Source organism: Musca autumnalis, unplaced genomic scaffold (genome assembly GCF_047663935.1).
Source record: "Musca autumnalis isolate F117 unplaced genomic scaffold, ASM4766393v1 scaffold_4, whole genome shotgun sequence".
NCBI lineage: Eukaryota > Metazoa > Arthropoda > Insecta > Diptera > Muscidae > Musca > Musca autumnalis.
Window position 1 is genome coordinate 231,796,649 of NW_027411977.1, and position 22,183 is coordinate 231,818,831.

At 32.6% G+C, this 22,183-nt stretch overlaps 1 protein-coding gene across 1 annotated transcript in view; it reads left to right on the forward strand.

Annotated features, from left to right (window-relative positions):
* Positions 1–16,756, forward strand: part of FucTA (glycoprotein 3-alpha-L-fucosyltransferase A) — a 35,485-nt gene extending 18,729 nt beyond the window's left edge. The window contains exons 2-6 of the mRNA XM_073987971.1: positions 7,936–8,111; positions 11,663–12,243; positions 12,313–12,544; positions 12,960–13,143; positions 13,214–16,756. Of these exons, the coding sequence (XP_073844072.1) occupies positions 8,026–8,111; positions 11,663–12,243; positions 12,313–12,544; positions 12,960–13,143; positions 13,214–13,729 (1,599 nt within the window). The 5' untranslated portion in view covers positions 7,936–8,025 and the 3' untranslated portion in view covers positions 13,730–16,756. The remainder of the gene's footprint in view (positions 1–7,935; positions 8,112–11,662; positions 12,244–12,312; positions 12,545–12,959; positions 13,144–13,213) is intronic.
* Positions 16,757–22,183: the final 5,427 nt, after the last annotated feature.

The window sequence follows — 22,183 nt, forward strand, 5'->3', positions numbered from 1 at the left end:
AGGATAATATAAGTTTTACCATTATTCAGCCAGCTGAATAGGAGTTTTCTATATGAAAACTTATATACAGCTGGCTGAATAGAAGTTTTCCTATGGAAAACACTATTCAGCCAGGCTGAATAGAAGTTTTCCTATAGAAAACACTATTCAGCCAGGCTGAATAGAAGTTTTCCTATAGAAAACCCTATTCAGCCAGGCTGAATAGAAGTTTTCCTATAGAAAACACTATTCAGCCAGGCTGAATAGAAGTTTTCCTATAGAAAACCCTATTCAGCCAGGCTGAATAGAAGTTTTCCTATAGAAAACACTATTCAGCCAGCTGTATATAAGTTTTCATATAGAAAACACTATTCAGCCAGCTGTATATAAGTTTTCATATAGAAAACACTATTCAGCCAGGCTGAATAGAAGTTTTCCTATAGAAAACACTATTCAGCCAGGCTGAATAGAAGTTTTCTTATAGAAAACACTATTCAGCCTGGCTGAATAGAAGTTTTCCTATAGAAAACACTATTCAGCCAGGCTGAATAGAAGTTTTCCTATGGAAAACACTATTCAGCCAGGCTGAATTAAAGTTTTCTTATAGAAAGCCCTTATTCAGCTAGCTGAATAAAAGTTTTTCTATAGAAAGCTCTTATTCAGCTAGCTGAATAAAAGTTTTCCTAAAGAAAACCCTTATTCAGCTAGCTGAATAAAAGTTTTCCTAAAGAAAACCCTTATTCAGCTAGCTGAATAAAAGTTTTCCTATAGAAAACCCTTATTCAGCTAGCTGAATAAAAGGTTTCCTACAGAAAACCCTTATTCAGCTAGCTGAATAAAAGTTTTCCTACAGAAAACCCTTATTCAGCTAGCTGAATAAAAGTTTTCCTATAGAAAACCCTTATTCAGCTAGCTGAATAAAAGTTTTCCTATAGAAAACCCTTATTCATCTAGCTGAATAAAAATTTTCCTATAGAAAACCCTTACTCATCTAGATAAATAAAAGTTTTCCTATAGAAAACCCTTATTCAGCCAGCTGAATAAAAGTTTTCCTATAGAAAACCCTTATTCAGCTAGCTGAATAAAAGTTTTCCTATAGAAAACCCTTATTTAGCTAGCTGAATAACAGTTTTCCTATAGAAAACCCTTATTCAGCTAGCTGAATAAAAGTTTTCCTATAGAAAACCCTTATTCTGCTAGCTGAATAAAAGTTTTCCTATAGAAAACCCTTATTCTGCTAGCTGAATAAAAGTTTTCCTATAGAAAACCCTTATTCTGCTAGCTGAATAAAAGTTTTCCTATAGAAAACCCTTATTCATCTAGCTGAATAAAAATTTTCCTATAGAAAACCCTTACTCATCTAGATAAATAAAAGTTTTCCTATAGAAAACCCTTATTCAGCCAGCTGAATAAAAGTTTTCCTATAGAAAACCCTTATTCAGCTAGCTGAATAAAAGTTTTCCTATAGAAAACCCTTATTCGGCTAGCTGAATAAAAGTTTTCCTATAGAAAACCCTTATTCAGCTAGCTGAATAAAAGTTTTCCTATAGAAAACCCTTATTCAGCTAGCTGAATAAAAGTTTTCCTATAGAAAACCCTTATTCAGCTAGCTGAATAAAAGTTTTCCTATAGAAAACCCTTATTCAGCTAGCTGAATAAAAGTTTTCCTATAGAAAACCCTTATTCAGCTAGCTGAATAAAAGTTTTCCTATAGAAAACCCTTATTCAGCTAGCTGAATAAAAGTTTTCCTATAGAAAACCCTTATTCAGCTAGCTGAATAAAAGTTTTCCTATAGAAAACCCTTATTCAGCTAGCTGAATAAAAGTTTTCCTATAGAAAACCCTTATTCAGCTAGCTGAATACAAGTTTTTCTTATAGAAAACTCTTATTCAGCTAGCCGAATAAAAGTTTTCCTATAGAAAACCCTTATTCAGCTAGCTGAATAAAAGTTTTTTTATAGAAAATCGTTATTCAGATAACTGAATAATGGCTAAATAGTGATTTCTATAGAAAATCTTCTAATTTTGTCATGCTGTTCGATATTTGTTTACTAAAACCATTGGTGGTAGGCCATCAAATAAATATTATGTATTTTATCTGATTTAGACAACCTCCCCATGAATTCAAATCATGCAGTGCTGTATGGTCTGTTGAGTACCAACGCACTGTGGGGAATAAATTGTAATTTGACAGTTAATTTTGGTCTGTAATGAAAGTAATTATGATTATCATAACATAAAGGTGATACTCACAATAATGTCATGTTAATTCTCTTTGATTTGTAGTTCTCAGAGAATGTTAAAACTTCCAACAACAAAACTCTGCACAAATACTAAAGCTGCATTTACACCAAAGCGATTTTAGTAAAATGCGACATTTCTTTGAATAGCTGTCGAATAAATGCTTAAAGCACTTGTTTTAGGTGCCAGTGTAAAGCTTATCTAAGACTTAATGAGCATATCTCTCATGAAGGAAACCATCTTTGTGCACAGCCTAGGTGTAGGCTGAAAAGTCCCAACCTTAAAGGGTAAACAACAGAAAAACATTTGTTTTTCTTAAAAAAAAAATTCCCAAAAATATACAAATATGTTATTAGTTGATTTGCTTTGTTAAGCATTTAAAATAAATTTAAATTTTCATTGTCATTGTTTACCAAACTCACCAAAAAATGCTTTTGTTGTGCGTCTCTGTCGCCAAGCCATTGCCTGATAATTCATTGGGGACTGTTTAGGCAAAGTGTGTGTTTTTGGTTTGTAGAATAATCCGTAACATTGCCATTGTAAAAATGAAGAGTAAATAATAACAACAATAGCAACAACAACAACAAAGTTGATCTGGTAGAACACTTCAGTTGGAAAAGTGTCACAAAACGCCCCATTAAACGAAAATTACTTTAAAACACAGACGCACACACAAAAATCAACATCAAAAGCAAAAATTTTTAAATAAAATATATCGAAGTGGCGACGATTCCGCGTGTAGCTGTTGCTTTATAAAAAATATGTTTTTATCATTTCATAAATATATATTTTTCTTAATATTGTATTGAATGTGTTATTGTGTGGTTTGCGGTTTGTTACATGGAAATTGCATTTAAGGCAAAACTAAATTCAAATAAGAAGTATTTTGTTTCTTCAATCTTTCATTACGAAGTTGAAGTGTTGGAAATAAGGTGTGTGAGCAAAGTGATTGCTAGAAAATATACATGGAAATAATAATAATAAATAACAAAAAAAAAAAAAAAAACAGGAAAAGAAAATTTAATAATGTTCGATAAAGAAGAAAGCATTTTTAAGAGCAAATTGTTAATGGAGTTTTAAGGACATTTGTTATGTCTAAAGAAATTTTGTGTTCGAAAATCTAAAGCAAAATTTGATGGAAAATATTTTTCCCTTCAACATTAACCCTCTACATATTTTTGAAGCAGCAACAAGGACGTGGATTTTTTAAAAATATTTTTCAAACAAGCCGCAAGGATCTGGATTTTTTAAAAATATTTTTCAAAGATGCCACAAGCAGGTGGATTTTTTAAAAATATTTTTCAAAGAAGCCATAAGCAGGTGGATTTTTTAAAAATATTTTTCAAACAAGCCACAAGCAGGTGGATTTTTTAAAAATATTTTTCAAAGAAGCCACAGCAGGTGGATTTTTTAAAAATATGTTTCAAAGAAGCCACAAGCAGGTGGATTTTTTAAAAATATTTTTCAAAGAAGCCACAAGGACGTGGATTTTTTAAAAATATTTTTCAAAGAAGCCACAGCAGGTGGATTTTTTAAAAATATTTTTCAAAGAAGCCACAAGGAAAAATATTGTTTAAAAATATTTTTCAAAGAAGCCACAAGAACGTGGATTTTTTAAAAATATTTTTCAAAGAAGCCACAAAGGACGTGGATTTTTTAAAAATATTTTTCAAAGAAGCCACAAGAACGTGGATTTTTTAAAAATATTTTTCAAAGAAGCCACAAGGACGAGGATTTTTTAAACATATATTTCAAAGCAGCCACAACGATGTGGATTTTTTACAAATATTTTTCAAAGCAGCCACAAGGACGTGGATTTTTTTAAAAATTTTTTTCTAGTAGCCGCAAAGAAAAATTGGTCAAATTGGTCAATTACGAAAATTGACCAAAAATACCCCTAAAATGGCGAGTTAGAGGGTTAATATATTTTGCGAAAAGCTTGATCGTGGTGTTTTGAATACTTTTTACATTAGCACTCATTCCCGAAAATCAAGTACTATGGGAGATAATGGCCCTTAATCAGCAACACTAGTTCCAAATAATGTTTTTAATGCATATCTGAAAGATGGATGAAAAATACCACTAAAATGGAGTGCTAGAGGGTTAATATATTCTATAAAAAATGTCCGCGCGTGATTTTCGGAATATATGGTTTCATTGACACTTACCCAAAAATATCAAGCATTACCGAAGATAAGACCCAAATTCAGAAACCTTAATTCACAAAAGTGTTTTTGGTATATTTTTGCAAAATGGACCAAAAACGTCCCTAAAATGGAAAGTTAGAGGTTTAATATATACCACAAATATCTTCCGCATGATGTTCTGAATATTTTCTTTGACGACACTTTGTCACGAAAACAAGTCCTGTGGTATATATGGCTTAAAATCAGAAATCCTAATTCCCATGTTTTTTATACATTTTGAAAGATGGACCAAAAATACACCTAAAATGGAGAGTTATAGAGTTAATATATTTTAAAAAAATATTCCTGGTGATCTTATGCATATCGTTTCCATTGACACTTTATTCCGAAACTCAAATACTATCGGAGATTTAGACCCAAAATCACAATCATTTACTACCAAACATGTTTTTAATATATTTTTTGCAAAATACACCAAAAATATCCCTAAAGCGAAGAGCTAGAGGGTTAATATATTTGACTGAAATGTTCAGCGTGATGTTCTGAATATTACATCCATTGACATTGATGTCCTAAAATCAATTGTTATGGGATATTAAGGGCCACCACATTAAACTTTAATACCCAAAAATTGTTTTTAGTAACTTTTGGGAAATTGGACCAAAAAGACCCCTGAAAAGTAGAGCTAGATGGTTAATATAGGTTACGAAAATCTTACCCGGGATATTTTGAATACTTCTTACTTTGACACTTGGTCCCGATAACCAATTATAAGGGAGATAAAGACCCAAAATCCGAAAACTTAATTCCCAGAAATATTTTTTGTATATTTTTCAAAAATAGGCAAAAAATGCCCTTTAATGGATAGCTAGAGGTTTAATATTTTTGACAAAAATGTTCCTAGTGATGTTCTGAATAATTTTTCCATTGACACTTATTTCATAAAATCAAGTATTATGGGAGATAAATGCCCAAATACGGAAAACTTTATAACCAAAAACGTTTTTAGTAAATTTTTTAGCGATGGATCCAAAAGGACCCCAAAATGAAGTTCTAGGGGTTTAATATATTTTACAAGAATGTTCCGAGTGATGTTCTGAATAATTTTTCCATTGACACTTACTTCATAAAATAAAGTATTATGGGAGATAAATGCCCAAACACAGAAACCTTAATAACCAAAAATATTTTTAGTCAATTTTTTAGTGATGGATCCAAAAGGCCCCCAAAATCAAGTACTAGGGGTTTAATATATTTGACAAAAATATTCCCCGCGATGTTCTGAATAATTTTTCCATTGACACTTATTTCATAAAATCAAGTATTATGGGTGATAAATGCCCAAATACGGAAACCTTAATACTTATAAACGTTTTCAGTAAATTTTTTAGCGATGGGTCCAAAATGGCCCGAGAATGAAGTTCTAGGGTTTAATATATTTGACAAAAATGTTTCGAGTGATCTTCTGAATAATTTTTCCATTGACATTTATTTCATAAAATCAAGTATTATGGGAGATAAATGCCCAAATACGGAAACCTTAATACCCAAAAATGTTTTTAGTCAATTTTTTAGCAATAGATCCAAAAGGCCCCCAAAATGAAGTTCTAGGGGTTTAATATATGTGACAAAAATATTCCGAGTGATCTTCTGAATAATTTTTCCATTGACACTTATTTCATAAAATCAAGTATTATGGGAGATAAATGACCAAATACGGAAACCTTAATACCCAAAAACGTTTTTAGTAAATTTTTTAGCGATTGCTAAAAAAAGGGCCCGAGAATGAAGTTCTAGGGGTTTAATATATTTGACAAAAATGTTCCGAGTGATCTTCTGAATAATTTTTCCGTTGACACTTATTTCACAAAATCAAGTATTATGGGAGATAAGTGCCCAAATACAGAAACCTTAATACCCAAAAATGTTTTTAGTCACTTTTATAGCGATGGGTCCAAAAGAGCCCGAGAATGAAGTTCTAGGGGTTTAATATTTTTGACAGAAATGTTCCGAGTAATGTTCTGAATAATTTTTCCATTGACACTTATTTCATAAAATCAAATATTATGGGAGATAAATGGCCAAATACGGAAACCTTAATACCCAAAAATGTTTTTAGTCAATTTTTTAGCGATGGGCCCAAAAGGGCCCGAGAATGAAGTTCTAGGGGTTTAATATATTTGACAAAAATATTCCGAGTGATCTTCTGAATAATTTTTCCATTGACACTTATTTCATAAAATCAATTATTATGGGAGATAAATGCCCAAATACCGAAACCTTAATACCCAAAAATGTTTTTAGTAATTTTTTAGCAATGGATCCAAAGTCCCCCAAAATCAAGTACTAGGGGTTTAATATATTTTACAAAAATGTTCCGAGTGATGTTCTGAAAATTATTTCCATTGACACTTATTTCATAACATCAATTATTATGGGAGATAAATGCCCAAATACGGAAACCTTAATACCCAAAAACGTTTTTAGTAATTTTTTTAGCGATGGGTCCAAAAGTGCCCTTTAATCGTTAGCTAGAGGTTTAATATATTTGACAAAAATGTTCCGAGTGATCTTCTGAATAATTTTTCCATTGACACTTATTTCATAAAATCAAGTATTATGGGAGATAAGTACCCAAATACGGAAACCTTAATACCCAAACACGTTTTTAGTAAATTTTTTAGCGATGGGTCCAAAAGGGCCCGAGAATGAAGGTCTAGGGGTTTAATATATTTGACAAAAATGTTCCGAGTGATCTTCTGAATAATTTTTCCATTGCCACTTATTTCATAAAATCAAGTATTATGGGTGATAAATGCCCAAATACGGAAAACTTAATACCCAAAAATGTTTTTAGTTATTTTATTTTAGCGATGGGTCCAAAAGGGCCAGAGAATGAAGTTCTAGGGGTTTAATATATTTGACAAAAATGTTCCGAGAGATGTTTCGAATAATTTTTCCATTGACACTTATTTCATAAAATCAAGTATTATGGGAGATAAATGCCCAAATACGGAAACCTTAATACCCAAAAACGTTTTTAGTACATTTTTTAGCGATGGATCTAAAAGACCCCAAAATGAGGTTCTAGGGATTTAATATATTTGACAAAAATGTTCCCCGCGATGTTCTGAATATTTTTTCCCTTGACACTTATTACCGAAAATCAAGTACTATGGAAAATATAGGCCCAAAATGCAAAAAGGTTACATTATTCTGCAAAAATATTATTCATACTATTCTCCCTAATATTGCTGAACATACCCAACATCTATGGCATGTAAAAATCATAGAAACAGTCAATATATTTGTTCCTCCTTAAAACTAAAACTTCCAACAATATTATTTTTAGGAAATTTTAATAAAACTTTCCTCTAATGAATTATATTTATAGTGCAAAAAATAGTTCTTAAAGTGTTTCACTGAACATACCCCACAGTGAAAATGTAATGATCCATTTATTAGTTCTTGTATTCAACCATGTAATTATAATTAATGTTAATATGTTTTTAATAATTTTACATTTTCTTCTCTCTCTCTCTCTCTCTTTCTTTATATGTATTTTCAGATAAACATGTTGGCGAGATTTAAATAAATGTTTTACCATTAAAACAAAACCAAATAAACAAAACAGAAAAATTGGTTTCATCAGCTAACAATGAGACGTCCAAAGATATCGTTAAAAAAGTATTTTTACTTTACAATCATATGTGCTCTATTGTTAATATTTTTATATAATTTTAAGTGAGTATATAACAAATTTTAATTAATTTTTATACCAATGTGCATTTTATATAATTTTTAAATACTTTTGAAAAACGAACAATTTTTAAATAAGGAACAAATTGTGGAAATTCGTCATATTTTAGATTAAAACAAAACTCATGTAAATCCATGTAATTGTAGAAATTGACCAAATTTTAATTTTGGAAATTCGACCAAATCTGAAAATTTTAAAAACTTGTTAAAAAAAACGGTTATGTATTTTTAATTCAGGAAAACTTTTGTCCAAATTAATTAATACAAAACTCATGTGAAACAATATAATTATGAACATATGAAAATGACCAATTTTTTATTTTGGGAATTCGACCAAAGGTGACCAATTTACAATTCAATGACCAATTTCCAATTCAATGAAAATTTCAAATTGATTCGCTGGAAACCTTCTATTTGTGGGTTAAAAAAATTACGAACAATTTTCCAATTTTTATTTTTTGAAATTCGACCAAATTAAAAAACCTACAAAATCTTGTTAAATAATCGATTCTTGTTTATTTAAATTGATGAAGAAATCATGGGAAAATAATATGGAGTAAATGGATAATGAAAAATGTGGAAAATCCTATTAAATCCCAATTTTAATTTGGGTAATTCGACCAAATTAGAAAATATCCCAAAAACCTATTGTATATACGATCTATTTTTAAAATTATGAAATAAATCCTGAGAACTAAACTATGTAGTAATAAAAATTGTATGGAAAATCCGACTAATTTTAATTTTGAGAATTCGACCAAAAAAAAAAAAAAAATATACCGAATTTTGTATTATAGACTATTTTTAAAATAATAACAATGCCGTAACGAATTTCTGCTCAATATTTGAATTATATAATAAAATTATTACGTTTTTTGAAAAACGACCAATTTTCAATTCAGTGAAAATTCGCTGAAATTCGACCAATTTCAAATTGGTAGAAAATTCACTGAAACCTTCTATTTGTGGGATTATAAAATTGCGGAAAAGTGTTAAATTTTTAATTTTGGGAATTGGAAAAAAATTTGAAAATATCCTAAAATTTGTTAAAAACTAGGCCAAATTTTGTTTACAAAACAATTTTTAAAACAATACCAATGCTGTTACGAATTTCTGCGTAATATTTGAATTTTATAAAAAAAAAATTATTTTTTTCTAAAACATTTTTACGTTATTGAAAAACGACCAATCTTCAAATCAAGGCGACTTTCGACCATTTTTAAATTGATAGAAAATTAACGTTAAATCTTCTATTGGTGGGTTTATAAAATTTTTAATTTTGAGAATTCGACCAAATTTGAAAATATCCTAAAAATTTTCAAAAACTAGACCTTATTTTATATCATAAACTATTTTTAAGATAATACAAATGCCTTTACCGAATTTCAGCTAAATTCACATACTTAATAACATTTTTGAAAAACGACCAATTTCTATTCTGGAAAATATTCGTATTAATTCGACAAATTTGAAATCGAATTCACGTGAAATCTTCTATTTGTGAGTTTGGTCGACTTCCAAATTATCAGTTGCTTTGTATTCGTGCATGAAACTAGGGGTTCTTAAATCGATTTCCCCACTACTGCAATTTCATAAAATTATTCTAGTATGGAATTCGATTTAAGAAACCCTAGTTTCATGCACGAATACAAAGCAACTTACAATACGGAAGTCGGCTTTTATAAAATTATAGAAAATTGTGCAATTTTTAATTTTGGGAATTCGACCAAATTTGAAAATATTAAAAAACTTGTAAAAGACTAGCCCGAATTTTATATTATAAACAATTTTTAAAATAATTTAGATACCGTTACGAATTTGTGCGTAATATTCGAATTTTATAAGAAAATTGTTTACGTTTTTGAAAAACGACAAATTTTCAATTTATGGAAAATTCGACCAATTTCAAATTAATAGAAAATTCTCGTGAAACCCTTAACAGTGGTGTTATACAAATTATAGAATAAAAATTATAGCGAATCGGCCAGTTTTTTATTTTGGAAATTCGACCAAATTAATAAAAAAAATACTACAAAAAATTGTTAAATGGTCGGTCCATGTTTAAATTGATGAATAAATCATGGGAAACATAATATGAAATAGATGGTTAATAAAAAATTTCGAAAATCCGATTAGTTTTTAATTATGGGAATCCGCTCAAATTAAAAAATATCCAAAAAATTATTACATAGTCGATCTATTTTTAAAATTATGAAAATTCCTGGGAATCAAACTATGTGGTAATAATGTAATAATAAAATATGGAAAATCCGATTAGTTTTTAAATTTGAGAATCCACCCAAATTAAAAAAAAAAATATCCAAAAATTTGTTAGTCTATCTATTTTTAAAATGATGAAAAATCCTGGGAATGAACCAATTTAGTAGTAAAAAAACTTTTGGAAAATCCGACCAATTTTAATTTTGGGAAATTCGACCAAATTTAAAAAATATCCAAAAACTTTTTAATTTTAAACATTTTGGGCTATAAAACAATCATCATTGCACATTTTTGCCACTCTCACTTACTTTACATATCAAAGAGAAGGTCCAACATACCCATAATCGAATTTTATAAGAAATTTTTTTATGTTTTTTAAAAAAAAACGACAAATTTTCAATTCATGGAAAATTAATAAAAAAAATCGCGTGAAACCCTCCAACGGTGGTGTTATACAAATTATAGAATACAAATTATAGAAAATCGGCCAGTTTTTAATTTTGGAAATTCGACCAAATTAATAAAAAAATACTACAAAAAACTTTTTACATAGTCGATCCATGTTTACTTTGATGCAGAAATCATGGGAAACATAGTATGAAATAGATGGATAATAAAAATTTTAAAAATCCGATTAGTTTTTAATTTTGGGAATCCGCCCAAATTTAAAAATATCCAAAAAATTATTACATAGTCGATCTATTTTTAAAAATATGAAAAGTCATGGGAATCAAACTATGTACATAGTAATAATATAATAAAAAATAAGAAAAATCCGATCATTTTTTAATTTTGGGAATCCACCCAAATTTAAAAATGTCCAAAAAATTGTTAGTCTATTTTGAAAATGATGAAAAAATCCTGGGAATCAACCAATTTAGCAAATTGATAAAAAAACTTTTGGAAAATCCGACCAATTTTAATTTTGGGATATTCGACCAAATTAAAAAAATATCCAAAAACTTAAAGGCTCGTCTTATTTTTAAACATTTTTGGTTATTAAACAATCATCATTGCACATTTTTGCCAATTTAGTAAATTGATAAAAAAAAACTTTTGGAAAATCCGACCAATTTTAATTTTGGGAAATTCGACCAAATTTAAAAAATATCCAAAAACTTAAAAGCTCTCTTAATTTTAAATTTTGAACATTTTGGGTTATAAAACAATCATGATTGCACATTTTTGCCACTCTCACTTACTTTTCATATCAAACCGAAGGCCCAACATACCCCTCAAGTTTATCTTATCTTTAAGATATTCAATCTTATCTAATTTAAATATTTTTCTTCCCAAATCTCTCAAATTTTTAACAGAGAACGTGATGTATGGAAATCAAAAAATTCAGCCCAGTCCCAGTTCAGCCCCAGTCATCATCAACAACATATTGAGCAAAATCAAGCCGATGAATATAATGACAAATATGATGACGATGATACAGATAAACCAGCCGAAACAGAAAATGGCAAAGTTTCGACAACAAAAACAACACACACAGAATCCGATCAACCGGCGGATAGTGAACAACAGCATCAGCCTCAATCACAACAACAACAGTCCCAATCATCGAATGTACTGCAAGCACCCCAACAACAACAACAGTTGCAACAGCAACAACAAAATCCTATAGCTTCCGATAATATGGAACCATTACCACGACCATGGTTCTTTAAAGATGGTGATTATTATCCAAAACCATCAAAAATTCCCAAAAAACGTCGTGGCAAAAAGGCCCATTTACAGGGTTCGAAATTATTTCCCTATCAGGATCCGCACAGTGATCGTATAATTAATCAGCTAATGTATGTACCGGCCAACTATGAAGAGATTAAGGCCAGCGGTAAATTAAAAACGATATTGCTGTATAATGGTCTGGGGCCATGGAATGTTAAGGCCGGTAATGGAAATGGAAATTAATTTTAATTAATTATTTGGGATTTTAATTGTTTTTGTTTTGTTTTACTAGGCCGTGATGTCTTCCTACGTTCAAAGTGTCCGGTGGACACATGTACCATAACTGCTTCACGCGATCAAGCCAATACAGCCGATATGATTTTATATAAAGATCATTTTATACCCACTGGTTTGCGCAAACCGGCCAATTCTCGCCAGGTTACAATGTTATATCATTTGGAGTGTCCATATCACACACAAAATGTTAAGGTTCCGGATGCTGTCAATTGGACGGCAACTTATAGGTAATTCAAAGAAATTTTTCTTCTTAACCTCACTTTTTCTTCTTCATAACCTTACTTTTTTCTTTATAACCTCAATTTTTTGTTCGTAATTTAAAAATAGTTTTCTTCTTAACCTCATTTTTTTATTCATAACCTCACTTTTTTTCTTCATAACCTTACTTTTTTCTTTATAACCTCACTTTTTTGTTCGTAATTTAAAAAAAATTTTCTTCTTAACCTAATTTTTTATTCATAACCTCACTTTTTTCTTCATAACCTTACCTTTTTTCTTTATAACCTCACTTTTTTGTTCGTAATTTAAAAATAGTTTTCTTCTTAACCTCATTTTTTATTCATAACCCCACTTTTTTTCTTCATAACCTTACTTTTCTCTTTTTAACCTCACCTTCTCAATTTTTTTTTTTTTTTTTTTTAGACGTGACAGTGATATTGTGGCGCCCTATGAAAAATGGCAATACTATGACACTCGTGTTCGGCAACAGGAACAAGATCGAAATTATGCTGCCAATAAAACCAAAAAGGTTGCCTGGTTTGTGTCCAATTGTGGGGCTCGGAATGGCAGACTGCAATTTGCCCATGAGTTGGGGAAATACATAGATGTAAGTCCATCAATATACTATACCCCAACTTCTCTCTATTTGTGTACATTTCCCCTCTGTTTGTTCTCAGGTTGACATCTATGGAGCCTGTGGCAATTACAAGTGTTCCCGTGTCAACGCCGACAAATGTTTCGAAATGCTCGATCGTGACTATAAATTCTATTTGGCCTTTGAAAATTCCAATTGTCGTGATTATATCACCGAGAAGTTCTTCGTTAATGCCCTGAATCGTAATATCTTACCAATTGTAATGGGTGCCCGACCTGAAGATTATGAAGTTAGCGCTCCCCAAAGATCTTATATTCATGTTGATGAATTCGCTTCAGCCTCGGAGTTGGCAGATTATCTACATATATTGGACAACGATGATAAGCTATATAATTCATATTTCAATTGGAAGGGTACGGGAGAGTTCATTAACACCTATTATTGGTGTAGGGTGTGTGCATCGTTGCACGATGAGGAATCGTTAAAGAAACCCCGCTGGTATACAGATGTCAATGATTGGTGGCGTGGTGCTGGTGTTTGTACAAATGGTTCATGGCGTAATTTTAAGGCACGCAAAGATATAATAACAGATGATTAGAAGAAGGCTGTAAGAGGGGCAAGTGGTAAGTGATGAAGATCGAAGATGACTGATGCTATTATAAGGGTGTGACAGTTACTTTTCCTGAAGGAAGGAAGTTAACCACCCTTTAAAACGAGACCCTGTAGTAAAAACCACAAAATCTAGTTATTTTTACCAAAGTTATGTAAAAAGTAATCTCAAAACCAAAACAACTGATTTAGTCATAAGTCCAGAATTTTTAAGTTTTAGTTAAAAGAAATTCCTATAAGCCTCTATAACTCCCTAAGATATATTCCCCCCTCAACATTCCATTTAAAGCTAAGTTTACACGTCTGAAGCAGATTAGTGTGGAAACACGATTCAATAAACCTGTTTTAAGGCATGGGGTGTGTTCAGTGGATGTATCAAAACACTGTGAGGAACACTTTTGTGGCCAATATGAGCATCAAAAACGTCTACGAAGGGCCTTTCCATTAAAAAAGGAAAATATTACTTTTTCCAACATAAAGAGGTAAAAAAATTAAGCAGTATCCCAAGCTTCCTTTTGTTTTAGGTGTAGGATATGTTCGAGGATATTATTAAGCACATTATGATGATCATTTTTGTAAAACATTGCAACCCTATAGGATCTCATTGTAGTGGTAGTTTTAGCTTATCTTAATAACTCTTTTTCCTGGTAATATTTTCCTCCGTAAAGAGGTAAAACAAATTAACGAGTATCCGAAGATTCCTTTTGCTTTAGGTGTAGGGTATGGGAAATTACTAAGCACATTATGAGAATCCTTTTTGTAGAACATTGTAGCTCTATATGACCTCATTGAAGTTGTCTTTTTGCCGTATTTTAATTTAATAACCTAATTTTTTATGGCAATAATATGTAATGGAAAGGACAAAGCCAAAAGCGACCCTTTATGACAGCATCTGATCCATACTTGAAACGTAATGCTTGTGTATCAGTTGGCGTGAAATTGTGTTTGTGTCTAATGTTAAAAATTAACGCTTCGACATTATGGTGTGTAGTTAATTTTTTTAGTGGAATGTCACCATATTTTTCACCTATGAGAAGGATATTCTCCATTGTTTTTATCCAACTCCTAGCTGTATTTGGCTCAATATTGCGTAAAAATGCTATGGATCTTTGTAATTTTAACATTTTCTGTTCCAAGGAATAAGATAACTCATATTGTATTAACTCTACTATATCTATCATGCCTCTTACAAAGTTTTTTGTTTGAAGATATTCATCTGTAGTGGAGTGTACAAGTGAATTTACAACTTCCTGATTATAGAGTGAGAAATAATTTTGAATAAACGAAACTCATAGTCGGTAGTATGCATGGAATTTTACGTGGTAGTCTTATAAATTCCATAGATATCGTAATATTATTGAAAATCATCGTCTTGTTACCGAAGGATCTAGTCATTGGATTTAGTAATTGTAGTATATCGTCACCATAAATGCCCGAAGACGTAACCGACATGAAAATAGAATTTCGTTTTTTGACGTAATCTGACACATAAAGCTAAATTACATGCTCTAGCAAAATTTCAAGCTTTTACGTTCAAAACCAAAGATGCTATTCAAGAAATGGCAGTTCGTAAAATGGGATAATGTTGCAGATTTTGTTGTAATGGAGGATCTCAAAACTAATCACTTCAGCGGTTTTGGTTTCACTACAAATTCCCCTTCGTATATGATCGATAATATCCCATATACTCGCCTTCATAAGATTAATATTCCATAAAAGAGTTTTTAATTTTATAACGTTTTTTGCTTCTCCCGTAAATTTTTGGTTTTGTGGGTTACGTCTTCGGGCATTTATGGTGACGATATGCATCATATCAATTGCAATGGGTATTATATACCCTTGCACAATTTCATTAAACGATTGGTTTAATGTCGCACGCAGCAATTTAGCATGTGCTCCAACGTAATCTAAAATGTTCATCGCAATTTTAGCGTTTATGCTATTGGCGATACTTAATACTTCATGCGTAGTATTTCGGATATTTATCGCGTCAGCTGAGTTATAAAAAACTTTAAGGCCTAATAATTGTTCCCAATCAGAATGAAAGCCGTGTATTTGAAAAATGTATGCTTTACGCTTTACATCTTCAAATAATTGTACTTCCATTCCATCGAGTGTTAGTACACATAGCCTTTCATTTTCAGGCATTTCACTGAACAAATCCCTTAAAATATTGGTTGTTTCTTCATCAAAACCTACATCTATTCTGGACCGCTGCGCTTCTAGAAATTATGCTGCGGGAATGGGAGCATTTTCTTCTACCCTCAAAGATTCATACATTATTCTAGACTTTAGTAAGTAAACATTAACACGTTCGCGGACGCAAGCAAATTCGGAGAAGTGAAAAAAATGACACCCAATTATTTTCGAAATTAGTTTTTTTGTTTTTATTTAGTAATTATTGATTATTATTATTATTTTTTATTTATTATAGAATGTATCTTGTTGAAATAAATCGTATTATGTATATTAATCACAAAAATTTAAGATTGTATACAAGTAAATGAACAAAATTTGGCTGACCATGTGAATGCTATAGCATTCACGTCATTTTACATCGGAATGCTATAGCATTCACGTCCGCGAACGTGTTAAGTACTCTTAAGTGTCTTTCAGAGTAAGGTTCTGCGTATCGACCACTAATAAGCCCAGCGAAAATATAGCTGTGTTCCAGAACTAAAAAGTTTTTACAATTTTTACGACTTTTACTCGAAAAAGCGTTCCCGTACACAAAAAAGTTGTAAAATGTTCACTTCTCTTTAAACAAAAATGGCGCTGAATGGCACTCTCTTTAAAAACTTTTTACACGACAAATTTGGGCGAGTAAAAAATAGTAACATGGTTGCCGGCGTCTGATTGGCTAATACGCCGACTTTGACATTTGTTCCAGTTTTTTTGACGTATTTTCCATTTTTCCGTTCCCGAACTATTTCAAAAAACTTGTGTGTGAAAACAAATTTTTTGCAGTTCTCTCTTTTACGAGTTTTACTATTAAAAAGTACGGGAAAGAAGCTTATGTCTATCTTCAATGTTTGCGAAGGCTGCTTCCGCATCATGTTGGGGAACAGTCACGTTATCAATATGATCTTGGGGCATGTCTTCCAACATAGCTTCGGCATCATTTTGGGGAACATTCTCTTGGGGAATGTTTTCCAACACAGCTTCCGCATCATGTTGGGGAACATTCTCTTGGGGAATGTTTTCCAACTCAGTGGTGTTTTAGAGCGATGCATTGGAGCTACTGATTCCTTTTGTTCCCTGGCCCTTGGTGAAATTTGTTGTAGAATATTTTTTCCTTTGGCAACAACGTGCTAAGATAAAGTCCTGCAATGATTTTAATATGCGTTTTGGGAAAGTACGAAACGTACCCAGACAAAATTACATTCCCATTTGTTATTGCCATTTTCCATAATATATTATGGATGTACAAAGTTTTTTTGGTCTACTGCTAATAGCTAAATTCGATGGAGAATATTTTCTTCATTAACACCTCTACGATAATGTGGAGTTTTGGGGAGATTTTGAACAAAATTTGATGTACTAAAAATAAAAAATTAGTTTTTCTTTATTACAGTTCCTAACGATGTTATATCTTTTTATACTTCACCTAAAGATTTCTTTTGTTCGGTGATCCATAGTGAATTTCAATGTGGAATCTTATCTCCTTTGACACTAATTTTCTAAAATAAATTTCTAAGGATAGGTTAGGTTTGGGGATGTGTAGTCAATATATATATTGACTACGCCAACAAGAGACCTTTCGGTCCATTGTCCCAGCCAATTCAAGGCTTTGATGATGTTATTTATGATTGTTGGTTCCATGTTTGAGTAGAAGGTTAAGCTTGGAGGAAAGCATATTCCTGTTAATCTATATCGTTTTCGAGTTAACATCGGGCAACGACATAAAATATGCTCAATAGTCTCCGTTTCCTCCTCATCTTCACAGAGCCTGCAATAGTCCACGCCGTCATCCTGCCATTTACCGACAAAAGCTCGGATGTTGCAATGACCGGTAATGACCCCCTTAAAATACCCTGATTTCTGATTTGCTCAAATTTAAGAGGTAAGTTGTTCTGTTTCTTGATAGAGTCGGCCAAATGGCCCTTGCACCTTGTTTCATTATGCCATAGTTCCTTGGCTCGTTCTTCAAAAAACGTCTCCACTCTCCGAAAAAGGTGACTTATGGGTGGTTTGATTGAGTCAGTGATTCCTAGACTTGTTGATTGTGATCCATGTCTTTCCAGTTCATCTGCCTTCTCGTTTCCCACAATGTCACAGTGTCCCGGTACCCAGCAGAGTCGGACAGCGTTTGTGAGGTTCCCTAAAGCAGTTCTACACTCAAGAACGGCCTCAGACTTGATGTTGGAGGAATTGATGGCTTTAAGCGCCGGCTGACTATCAACGAAGATAGTCACCGGTTCAAAGATCTCTGCATCCAGACTTTTTATCAACTCTGCAGCCATTTTGATCGCGAAGATTTCTGCTTGGAAAACACTACAGTCGCTGTTCAACCTATATGAGTATTCGAGACAAAGCTTTTCGCAGTAGACGCCAGCTCCGGTACCTTCTTCCATCTTGGAACCGTCTGTGTAGAAAGCCAGACCGTCCAGAGGAGGGTTACTACGGATCCAGTCATCTCTATTAGGGATAACGACCTCAAAATCTTCAAATCTTTGGATTGGTGATAAGTAGTCGCTAATTTTCCCCTGCAGATTGAAGCTAAGGTTTGGTCCTAGCTCCCGAAGAATGCATGCATGTCCATAGGTGCTGTCACGCCAACGATTCAATTCATGTAGCCTTTGATGCTGAGTCTCATGGGCAAGAGGTTCAACATCGCATTTAGAGCTGCTTGTGGTGTACTTCTAAAAGCTCCAGTAATCAGGATCGAGGCTGCCCTTTGCACCTTGTCTATGTTGCCGGAGTTCGATTTATGTCGAAGCGCATGCCACCAGACAAGACATCCGTAGGATAAGATGGGTCTCACAACAGTATTATACAGCCAGTGTATAATAGCTGGATTTAATCCCCAGCTTTTCCCAATCGAATTCTTACATGAATAAAGTGCAATCATACCTCTTTTCGTCCGTTCCTCTTCCATCTCAATTGAGAATCCAGGATTGTACCTAGGTATTTGGCCTCAGGAGATAGATGTAATTGCACTCCATCCAATGTTGGTGGCACGAAATCACCGAGCTTGCCCTTTCTAGTGAACAGTACCAGTTCCGTTTTCGTTGGATTTACGCCAAGGCCATTTGCGGTGGCCCAACGGGACAGCTCTGATAAGGCTCTTTGCATAAGCTCCGATATTGTGGACAAGAATTTGCCAGTTATTAGAATAACCACATCATCCGCGTAAGCGACAACCTTGATGCCCTGATTGTCGAATTCCGCCAAAATATTGTTTATCACAAGTAGCCACAGCAGCGGTGAGAGTACACCTCCCTGAGGGGTACCTCTGGTTACAGTCTTCCTTATTGTCAACTCCCCAATACTGGAATTAATGATCCTGCTCTCCAGTATCCTATTTATCCAGCATATCAGGGTGTTGACCGCTCTAAGCGAGAGATGAATAGACTCAAGTTTTACGTTGTTAAAGGCCCCTTCTATATCCAGGAAAGCCGCCAAGGTAAAGTTTCTCTCAATAAAACCCACGACCTCATGAAGAGCGGTTTCCACAGATTTACCTTTCATGTAGGCATGCTGTGAGTTGCTCAGCGAGGCAGTGTCTGCAAAGCTCCTAATCTCCAGATCGATCAGTCGTTCGAGTGTCTTGAGGAGAAAGGAGCACAAGAAGTTCTAAGGATAATTTTGCAGAAATCAAAAACACTAAAAATTAAAAAATATATAATTTTTATTAACCAAGTACGCACCGTTATTTTTCCCATATATACTTAACCTGTTGATTTCTTTTGTTCCGTGATCCGTATCCGTGACCCATAGTTAAATCTGATGTAGAATCTTATCACCTTTGACATTGAACTCCTAAGATAAAGTTCTGATAATGATTTTGGACGAATTCGTAAATACTAAAAATAAAAAAGAGTGTTTTTATTATCCAAGATCGAAGCGATATTATCTCCATTTATACTTCTCCTACCGATTTCTTTTGTTCGGTGACCCATGGTGAAATCTGATGTAGAATCTTATCACCTTTGACATTTAACTCCTAAGATAAGTTTTGAGGATGATTTTTGACGAAAACCCAAACACTGAAAATAAAAAAAGAGTGTTTTTATTATCCAAATTCGTAGCGATATTATCTCCATTTATACTTCACCTACCGATTTCTTTATTTCGGTGAAATCTGATGTAGAATCTTATCACCTTTGACATTGAACTCCTAGGATAAAGTTCTGAGGATGATTTTTGACGAAACCCCAAACACTAATAATACAAAAATAAAATTTTAATTATTCGAGTTCATACCGATATTATCTCCATTTATACTTCACTTACCGATTTCTTTATTTCGGTGACCCATGGTGAAATCTGATGTAGAATCTTATCACCTTTGACATTGAACTCCTAAAATAAAGTCCCGAGGTTGATTTTGGCCGAAATCGAAAACACTAAAAAATAGTATTTTTCATTTACCAAGTTCGCACCGATATTTTTCCCGTATATATTTCATCTATAGATTTCTTTTGTTCGGTGGCGACCCACAGTGAAATCCGATGTAGAATCTTATCTTCTTTGACAGCGACTTCCTAAATTAAAGTTCTCATGATGATTTTAATATGAATATTGACATTGGTTTAACTTACCCACACTTCATTCCATTCCAATTTGTCGTTGCTATTTTCCATGTTATACATTGGACCTGCAGATTTATTTTGTTCGGTGACCCACAGCGAAATTTAATTTACAATGTTTTCTTCATTGACACTTATCCGCTATACTGACGTTTTGCAGGAGATTTGGGCACAAACCGGAGACTCTTAAAATATATTTAAATAATAAATTATGTATAATTTAAACTAATATATGATTGCTATATGTTATACCTAGGTATTTCCTTTGCTCCAGGACTCCCGGTGAAACATTGTATAGATTGGCTGGCTTCTGTATCTTCAGTTGCTTGGCAAATAACTGAAAGTGTGTGAAGTATTTATTCAGTCCAATCATGAATATCAACTCACCGTGAGTTTTCTCACCTTCCTTCTTAAATTGAAACGGAACAAAGACAAAACTCACGTTGAGTTGACATTCATGATTACCCTGATGAATATTAAATCCCCGTGAGTTTTCTCACACTTCCCTTTAGAGTTGAATCGTCAGAGAGACAAAACTCTCGGGGAGTTTACATTCATAATTAGGTTGTAGTTATGTTGGGTACTGGATTTGTCACTGCTAGTTTCCGTGATAAATATTATAGCTACAGTTTACAATTCTTAGGTGACTCATGCTGAAAATTGATGTAGAAAAAGTTCCCCCTTGTCACCAACTCCCTTAAATAAAGTATTATGTAAAATTTTGCTGAATTTCAAAAATGCAGAAAACTAACCTCAAATTTGATATTTGTTTTTACCTCATAATCATCCTACAGCTTTCATTTCTTTGGTGGCCCATATTGAAATTTCATGTAGAACAAGTTCTCCTTTGAATCGGCAGAGAGACAAAACTCTCGGGGAGTTTACATTCATAATTAGGCTGGTTATGTTGGGTACTCGATTTGTCACTGCTAGTTTCCTTGATAAATATTATAGCTACAGTTTTCATTTCTTAGGTGACTCATGCTGAAAATTGATGTAGAAAAAGTTCCCCTTTGACACCAACACCCTTAAATGAAGTATTATGTAAAATTTTGGTGAATTTCAAAAATGCAAAAAAAAACTAACCTCAAATTTGATATTTGTTTTTACCTCATAATCATCCTACAGTTTTCATTTCTTAGGTGGCCCATATTGAAATTTCATGTAGAACAAGTTCTCCTTTGACACGAGCTGTCCTAAATGGGGGATTGTGTAAAATTTTAATGAATTTCAAAAATGCAAAACAACTAACCTAAAAATCTATTTTTGTTTTTATCTCTTTGTGGCACTTGCGATAACTTGTCAGCTTGAGTGTATTCCAGGACCTATAGTAGAATTTGATGGCCAATATGATTGTAAAACATTTTGATGCTCTAAATCCAATTTGAAAGGGAGATTTCCCAACTTTTCTCCACAAACCCTACCAAAAATTTAAACTTTCCTATTAAGGCGTTCTAGGTTTTATGTGTGACCCAATCATGTTCATCATCAATTTGCTGTTGATTGTGTAACCTTGGCTTTTTTTATGTCCCATAAAGAGAGTCCCCATGTTAAACGCACAGAATGTTATTAAGCATAATTCACAATAACATGACTGACAAAAACAAATCGAAATCCTCCTTGTCCTAAAATATGTATTTTTTATAATTTATCTTTTATCTAAATCAATGTTTCTGTAAATAGCTTCTTTG